Source organism: Aplidium turbinatum, chromosome 9 (assembly GCF_918807975.1).
Source record: "Aplidium turbinatum chromosome 9, kaAplTurb1.1, whole genome shotgun sequence".
NCBI classification, from domain to species: domain Eukaryota; kingdom Metazoa; phylum Chordata; class Ascidiacea; order Aplousobranchia; family Polyclinidae; genus Aplidium; species Aplidium turbinatum.
Window position 1 is genome coordinate 12,561,604 of NC_137480.1, and position 9,410 is coordinate 12,571,013.

The 9,410-nt window shown below is 34.0% G+C and overlaps 1 protein-coding gene across 1 annotated transcript; it reads right to left on the reverse strand.

The window, feature by feature from the left end:
* Positions 1-240: 240 nt before the first annotated feature.
* On the reverse strand, positions 241-2,832 carry LOC145776697 (uncharacterized). The gene is made up of 2 exons (XM_082587928.1): positions 2,645-2,832; positions 241-2,055 (listed from the first exon to the last, which is right to left on the reverse strand). Exons 1-2 carry the CDS (start codon positions 2,830-2,832, stop codon positions 375-377), a joined length of 1,869 nt encoding a protein of 622 aa, XP_082444054.1. The 3' UTR covers positions 241-374.
* Positions 2,833-9,410: the final 6,578 nt, after the last annotated feature.

Genomic DNA, 9,410 nt, shown 5'->3' on the forward strand with positions numbered 1-9,410 from the left:
CGTTAAGTTGCCGGTTTAAGTTATAAATCACTAAAAACGGCTTGTCGCAAATATCACATTTATATGCTTTTTCACCAGAATGAATTAGCTTATGACGATACAGATAAAAAGATTGTAAAAAACATTTTACACAAAGATCACATTTATATGTTTTTTCATCAGAATGAATTAGCTTATGAGATGTTAAATGACTAAACTGAGAAAATAACTTTTCACAAACATCACATGGTTTTTCGCTGGAATGAATCAGTTTATGACATTTTAAACTACCAATTCGGGAAAATGATTTTTCACAAACATCACATTTATACGGTTTTTCACCAGAATGAATTAGTTTATGAGATTTCAAACTACCAGATTGCGAAAAAGACTTTTCACAAACATTTCAGTTGTGTTTTTTCAGCAGTGTGAAGTAGTTTGTGGCGTTTCAAATTACCAAATTGAAAAAATGACTTTTCACAAACATCACATTTATGTGGTTTTTCACCAGAATGAATCAGCTCATGAGATTTCAAACTACCAGGTCGCAAAAAAGACTTTTCACAAATATCACATTTATATGCTTTTTCACCAGAATGAGTGAGCTTATGAGATTTCAAACCACCAGATTGCGAAAAAGACTTTTTACAAATATCACATTCATATGGTTTTTCACCAGAATGAGTTAGCTTATGACGATACAAATTACAAGGCTGTGAAAAGCATTTTAAACAAAGATCACATTGATATGTTTTTTCATCAGAATGAATTAGCATATGAGATTTTAAATCAAATTGAGAAAATGACTTTTCACAAACATCACATTTGTATGATTTTTCACCGGAATGAATCAGCTCATGAGATTTCAAACTACCAGATTGCGTAAAAGACTTTCCACAAATATCACATTTATACGGTTTTTCACCAGAATGAATCAGCTTATGAGATTTCAAATTTCCAGATTGCGAAAAAGACCTTTCACAAATATCACATTTATATGCTTTTTCACCAGAATGAGTGAGCATATGAGATTTCAAACCACGAGGTTGCGAAAATGACTTTTCACAAACATCACATTTATATGTTTTTTCACCAGTGTGAAGTAGTTTGTGGCATTTCAAATTACCAGAATGCGAAAAAGATTTTTCACAAACATCACATTTATGTGGTTTTTCATCAGAATGAATCAGCTTATGAGATTTCAAATTTCCAGATTGCGAAAAAGACTTTTCACAAATATCACATTTATATGCTTTTTCACCAGAATGAGTGAGCTTATGAGATTTCAAACCACGAGATTGCGAAAATGACTTTTCACAAACATCACATTTATATGTTTTTTCACCAGTGTGAAGTTGTTTGTGGCGATTCAAACTACCAGATCGCGAAAAAGATTTTTCACAAATATCACATTCATATGGTTTTTCACCAGAATGAGTGAGCTTATGAGATTTCAAACCACGAGATTGCGAAAATGACTTTTCACAAACATCGCATTTATATGTTTTTTCACCAGTGTGAAGTTGTTTGTGGCGATTCAAACTACCAGATTGCGAAAAAGATTTTTCACAAATATCACATTTATATGGTTTTTCACCTGCGTGAAGATGTTTGTGCTGATTTAAATTGTCTACATCTAAGTATGACTTTTTACAAACATCACATTTATGTAATTTTTCACTAGAATGGGTTAGCTTATGAGATTTCAAATTACTAGATCGACCAAATGACTTGTCACAAACATCACATTTATATGGCTTTTCACCAGTGTGAATTCGCTGATGTCTTTCCAAATCAGATTTCCATTTAAAACTCTTACCACAAAAATAACAAGATCGTTCCCTGAAGTGAACTTTTTGATGAGTATTCAATGCTGATTTGCATAGGAAATGTTCATAACATACATTACAATTCAGAGTTTCCTTTGTAGTTGGTTGGATGGAAGATAACCCTTCTTGATACAAATATGGATGACATTCCTTGGTGGCTGAAGCAGTTTTTAAATCATCTTGGTTTATAATTTCACATGATTCAGGAACTTCAAGCTTCACTGAAACCTTTTCATGTTGACTTATACTGAAAGGTAAAATGAAGATTAATTATTTCTTGCAAACGGATCGTGCAACTCGATAGCAGCAGAAAGGGTGGGACGTGAAAAAGCGTGGAGAAAATATTATAATACGAGCATCAGACATCTTGACAAGGCCAACTTAGAGTGAGCATTTGAGCAAATGCAAATTTGCAAGTTTAAATTTTATTTGAATTCTGCAGCAAAAACCAAAATTGTTTTTTGTAAATTGAATCTACATTATAACAAGTAAATGTGTCGTCCTGCTATAAGAGTTACTGCATAGTTTATTTAGTTTGTTTATTTTTTAAATGATCTCATGGTCAATAATTTCATACGATCTGCATACTTTACGAACTTCAAGCTTCATTAGAATCTTTACATGTTGAGTCATACTAAAAGGCAGCTCTATTAATAACATGTTATCCTTTCATAAAAAAGAGCCCACTGATGACTTTTCACGTTCCAGTGGATATGCATTTGCAACTTTTAATGTAAAACTTATAACAAAATGGTTCCTCTGGTAAACAATCTAATGATTGACCGGCAATGATTTCAGTTTAAAATGCTTACAGTATAACATATTATGGTACATACCACACAACGTCATTCACAACTTCATTCTCAGTTGGTTGGATTAGAGATGATAATTCTTCATGATGCAAACAAGGATAACATTCCTTGGTGTCTGGACCAATTTCCAAATGATCTTGGCCAATGATTCCATAAGTTTCGCATACTTCAGAAACTTCAAGCTTCACAGGGACACTTTCGTGTGGATTCATACTCAAAATTGGAGGAAACTGCAAACTAATTTCATAACACTTATTTTATAATGAAGCAACTGAATGAAGTAATATTTTCCTGAAATCAAACAGAACAAACATACAAGATTAACATTAAAAATTATGAGTATGTAAAATCAACTTTGTCAAAAACATCATATTCATTGTTAAAAACATCACATTCATAAGAAGAGTTTACTCAGGTAAATAACCAAACTCGATCATACGCCAAACATGTAAAAACAAAACATTCACAATTCATAGCACCCAAGAATATGAGGTTGTAAAAATGTTATAACCCTAATGTACACAGGCCTTGTCAACGTACGAACTTATAGTGTAGTGGTGACTGAAAACCGATGCAATTTAGATTTCAAAGGATTATTTTAAAGGAACATTATTAACTCACCGGATCTGTTGATATCAGCAGATAAAACTACTAACTTATACAAAGTTAAAACCCAGGATTATAAAAAATTGCTTAATGATAATGTATCGGCAAAATACAAAAAGGTGAATCCTGCTATTAGTGACACGATCAATACTGAGGCTAAAAAGATTGCCAAGGCGTTAAAGGTTGATGATCGGGTTGAAAAAGTATCAAGCAACCCAGCGTTTTTTACGCTAAAAGATCATAAACCTAACTTTACATCGAACCCTCTTTGCAGGTTGATTAACCTTTCCAAGTCCCAGATTGGCCGTATAAGTAAACAATACTTGGACTCTATTAACGTAACCATCCGTGATGCATCACGACTGAATCAATGGAAAAACACAGACTCTGTGTTATCCTGGTTTAAGGCTATTCCATCTAAACGTCAATGCACATTTATGAAATTTGACATTGTTGATTTTTATCCATCCATTACGGAGGAACTTTTGTGTAAAGCAATTGAGTTTGCCAAACCATTTATGGATTTGGATGATTGTATCATACAAACAATTTTCCATGCCAGGAAATCGTTGCTTTTACTTGGGCTAAGAAAGATGGTTTGTTTGATGTTACAATGGGTTCATTTGATGGTACTGAGATTTGTGAGTTGGTCGGCTTGTTTCTTTTGAACGAACTTTCTGCTATTGTTGACAGAGACATGCTTAGCTTATATCGTGATGATGGTCTGGCTATTTTGCGTAATTTATCCGGCCCTAAAATTGATCGTTTGAGAAAAAATGTCATTCAATTATTTAAACAACATGGCTTAAATATTACTGTGGATACTGGACTAATTGAAACTGATTTTCTTGACGTCACTTTGAATTTGCTATCTGGTAAATTCTGGCCTTATAGAAAACCCAATAATGATCCAATTTACATCCATGCCCAGTCCAATCACCCACCCAACATTAAGAGACAAATCCCGACTATGATTTCAAAGCGATTGTCCGCCACATCATTTGGCCAAAATGAATTTGATAAGACCGCATCTGTTTATAATGATGCCCTTTTGAAAAGTGGTTTTGCGGAGAGAGTTTGCTACAACCCTGCTAATAACTTACGAACATTTAGGAAAAGGAGCTGGAAAATTTTATGGTTTAACCCTCCTTTCAGCTTGCAGGTTGATAGCAATATTGGTAAGGAATTTTTCAAACTTGTTTCCATACACTTTCCACCCCATCATAGATTGCGCAAAAGATCCAACCGTAATACTATTAAGCTGAGCTACAGTTGTACTACGAATGTTGCAAGCGTCATATCCTCCCACAATAAAGCAATATTGCAGGCTGATAATGTACCATCGCAGCCTGGTTGCAATTGTAGGGTGAGGCCAGATTGTCCTTTGAATGGGCAATGCTTGCAGAAGGCCGTTGTTTACAAAGCCACCATTGGTAAGAGCCCGAAAGTTCTTAATTACATTGGTTGTTGTGAAACTACTTTTAAAAAACGTTTTTCCAACCATAAATGTACCTTTATGGATAGGTCTAAACGAAACAGCACCGAACTATCTAAGGCAGTTTGGGACTTTAAGGACAAGGGTGTTGATCCTAAAATAACTTGGTCCATCCACAGCTGTGCTCGGCCTTATAGTGGAGGTGGTCGTAACAATTGTGGCCTATGTTTGGCTGAAAAGCTGGCCATTCTGAAGGCTGATAGTGGCCACTTTTTGAACAAGCGTTCAGAACTGGTCGGCAAATGTGGTCATAGAAACAAATTTAAACTCAAGTACTTCAAAATAAAATAAATTCCTTTTGATTTTCACAGGTTTTTTAAAAAATTCCATTGGTTTTTACAGGCTATAAATCTCATTTAACTTTTACAGATTTATAACAGATTTTATTTCATTTGTTCAGGTCACTACAGGTTACATCATCACAATTCCTTGGGATTTTCACAGGTTATAATTTTGAAAAAATTAAATTTCATTTGATTTTTACAGGTTATAAATCTCATTTAATTTTTACAGGTTTAAAAACAATTTTTATTCATTTTGTTCAGGTTACTACAGGTTGCGCTGATCAGATTAATTGTTTCTGCAAACTGATCATGCAACTCGATACCAACAGAAAGGGTGGGATGTGAAAAAGCGTGGGTAAAATATTATACTATGAGCATCAGACATCTTGACAAGGCCAACTTAGAGTGGGCAAAATTCAAATTTGCAAGTTAAAATTTCATTTGAATTCTGCAGCAAAAACAAAATTGTTTTTTGTAAGATAAAACTACATTATAACAAGTAAATGTGATGTCCTGGTATCAGAGATACTGCATAGTTTAATTATAGTTTATTTAGTTTGTTTATTTTTTAAATCATCTTGGTCAATAATTTCATACGATCTGCATACTTTATGAACTTCAAGCTTCATTTGAATCTTTACATGTTGAGTCATACTAAAAGGCAGCTCTACTAATAACGTGTTATGTTTTCATAGCAAAGGACCCCTTGATGACTTTTCACATTCCAGTAGATATGCATTTACAAATTTTAATGTAAATTTTGTAGAAAAATGGTTCCTCTGGTGAACAATCCAATGATTGACCGGCGATGATTTCAGTTTAAAATGCTTATATACAGTATAACATATGGTACATACTACACAACGTTATTCACAACTTCATTCTCAGTTGATTGGATTAGAGATGATAATTCTTCATGATGCAAACATGGATAACATTCCTTGGTGTCTGGACCAATTTCCAAATGATCTTGGCCAATGATTCCATAAGTTTCGCATACTTCAGAAACTTCCAGCTTCACAGGAACACTTTCGTGTGGATTCATATTTAAAATTGGAGGAAACTGCAAACTGACTTAACAACACTTATTTTATAATGATGCAACTGAATGAAGTAATATTTTCCTGAAAATCAAACAAAATAAACATACAAGATAAACATTAAAAATTATGAGTATGTAAAATCAACTTTGTCAAAACATCATATTCATTGTTGAAACATTACATTCCTAAGAAGAGTTTACTCAGGTAAATAACCAAACTCGATCATATGACAAACATGTAAAAACAAAACATTCACAATTCATAACACCCAAGAATATGAGGTTGTAAAAATGTTATAACCCTAATATACACAGGCCTTGTCAACGTGCGAACTTATAGTGTAGTGGTGACTGAAAACCTATGTAATTTAGACTTCAAAGGATAGGCTAAACGTAATATTTTTCGCGTTGAAAAACTAAATTGCTGAAATTAATAAGTGAATCTCATATGAGGTCTGTGATTCGTTTGTGCCGATTTAGAATATGCAATTATGCATGCGTGAAAATGATTTGTCACAAACATCGCATCGATGTAGTTTTTCATCACAATGAGTTACCATATGAGATTTCAAATTACTAGATAATGCAAATGACTTTTCACAAACAATGTTTTTTCACCGGAATGAATCAGTTTATGACATTCTAAACTACCAATTTGCAATAATGATTTTTCACAAACATCACATTTATATATATGGTTTTTCACCGGAATGAATCAGTTTGCCGTATTTACTTGATTGTAAGCCGAGGCTTATAAAGTTTTTTTTTCCATCATGTTTGCGGCTTAAATTCAAAGGCGGCTTACAATCAAAGGCGGCTTACATCTTTTCTTTTTTGTTGTTGCATTTTTCGTTATCGACTTTGCCATAGATGTTTTGCCGCAATGCGTTGTCTGATGCCGACAATTGTGAAGTTGTGACGTGCATTTTAAATTGTCACATGCATTTATGATGTGCATTCGAAAGAAAAAAAGGAGTTGTCAGTTTATTTATGGTCAGGGTTGCCAACCTTGCAGTTTCAAAATTATATTGTAAAATTATAAGATCACAACAACATAATAACAGTTACGGCTTACATTCAAGGGCGGCTTACATTAAATTTTTAACACTATCACATGCGGCTTACAATCAAGGGCGGCTTACAATCAAGTAAATACGGTATGACATTTTAAACTACCAATTTGCGAAAATAATCTTTCACAAACATCACATTTATATGGTTTTTCACCAGAATGAATCAGCTTTTGAGATTTCAAACTACCACATTACGTAAAAGACTTTTCACAAAGATCACATTTATATAATATATGTTATTTCACCAGTGTGAAGCAGGGTTGAGAAAAATCCGGGTTTTTTTAAAAAAGCTCAACCCGCCCGGTTTTTTTAAAAAAAAAACGGGTTTTTTTGGGTTTTATTGTTTTTTTTTAAAAAAGATGCAAAAAAAGGTAGATTCATGCTTATTTCACCTCAAAACTACCTTTTACGAATGAAGTGCCTTTCACTCACAATACATGCTTGCATAACTCAATAAAATAATGCACTAGGGCTGTTGTTGCTTGAATGTTGCATCATCCATTAATTTCAAGATCAAGTTGGATGTTGCATCATCCACTGATTTCTATACCAAGTTGATGCTACCGTGGTAGAAATCACATTATTGCATCATTTGCTTCAGATTTGAAGGCAAGGAGCATTTACGCCATCATGTTTAAATATTTTTTATCATTTATATATATATATATTATATAAAGTAATGGATGAGCAATTGCGTGGCCAATGGCCATTTAGGCAAATGCTCTGAAACAGCCATGCGTTAGAATCCAGAATCTGTAATTGGTAAATAGCCTCCTAAATTGCATTTCACATCATATATACAGACTACAGTAGAGTAGTACTTTCACCAGTTTAACTATAAGGCCTTCTTGCATAAATGAGTTTTAGTGTAGTATACACAAAGTGGCATTACTTGATTTTTGTGTACTGTACAATATCCACTGCTTTTTCAGTTTATTCTTGGAAATTTACTCACAATCACATCCTTAAGTCCTAATTTGAAGTTTGTTTGAAGTGCCTTGTAGTGTTTTGGTTCATTTTTCTAATAAAAACTGGACAAATATGATGCTCTGGGTTTTTTTATGGTTTTTTTGGGGTTTTTTTAACCAGTTAAGTGCGTATGACGGAATATCACGTCATGGAAAATTTTCCTTACAGTGCGTATGACGTGATATCACGTCAAGGCGGGGTCTCACTACAAAGCGTTGTGCAGCTGTGACGTTTTGTTTTTTTTCGTATGAGAAGTTGTTGCGTTATCACGTTAAAGGTTTATTCTCAATCTCTGTATCTTTAGAATTTTTGTTTTCATAGATTTAAGAGGATTAATGCAAGATTTAATGCCGCCTCCACTCCTCTCATGATTTACATTATAAATTAGTCAGTTATAGTTCAACTCATTTGTCCCTTATCGCTATAAAAACAAGTTTTAGATTTCTATGTTTTAGATATTTCACGGTTGGCTAAATACACATTGGTTGTTATTGGCAATGTTCTAGCCAAGAATTGGTATAACTGCGTGCAAATGAAGAGTTATCTAACAAATATAGCTTAGGCTACCTGGCGTAGCACAGAATGCAGATTGAGAAAGGGAAGCAAGTATAGGCCTACTTGTAAAGCTAATGATAACTTTTTGGTAACGTTTCAGAATAACCACAAGTTTAGGTACATAAATATAGCTAAATTATGGCTTCTAGGCGTAAAAGAATATGTTTGTCTGATATGACTGAAGAAGATATTGATGAGCTTCTTGCTTCAAGTTCAGATGAGGATGATAGTGAAAATGAAGAGCCCTGCTTGATTGGGGCAATAAGTTGTGACGATGACAGTGACGTTCTTGATTCAAGCTGGACTGTGCCACAGGGCAGGCCAACAGACAATCCTAGCCATTTGCCTGTGACTGATAGTGAAACTTCCGTTACACCTTGGGATGTACAGTCTCCTCCTCAGGATGCTGCTTGGTCTGATCAAGGCCAAGTTAGACAAAGATTTTCTTTCACTGGTGTTCCTGGTATGAAGGTTGATATAGTCAATCCTGAGGATGAACTTGAATTTTTTCAGTTATTTATTGATGATAGTTTGGTGAATATGATAGTTCATCAAACTAATCTATATGCTGCACAGCACAAAGAGGTCCATGGTATTCATTTGAGACGACGATCACGTGTGACAAAATGGATAGATACAGACTGTAAAGAGATGAGGTTGTATCTTGCTCTCTTGCTTTTGCAAGGCATTGTTCAGAAGCCTGTTGTCGCTGACTACTTCAGCAAAAAAGCATCTATTGAAACACCTTTTTTTGCCAAAATAATGG

Bases quoted from the DNA above. Each gene is read 5' to 3' on its own strand.
- LOC145776697 (XM_082587928.1), bottom strand. From the start codon at position 2,832: ATGAATCCACACGAAAGTGTCCCTGTGAAGCTTGAAGTTTCTGAAGTA. The intron at 2,056-2,644 runs GTATGTACCATA...TTTACCTTTCAG, and splicing joins GTTGTGAATGACGTTGTGTG to TATAAGTCAACATGAAAAGG.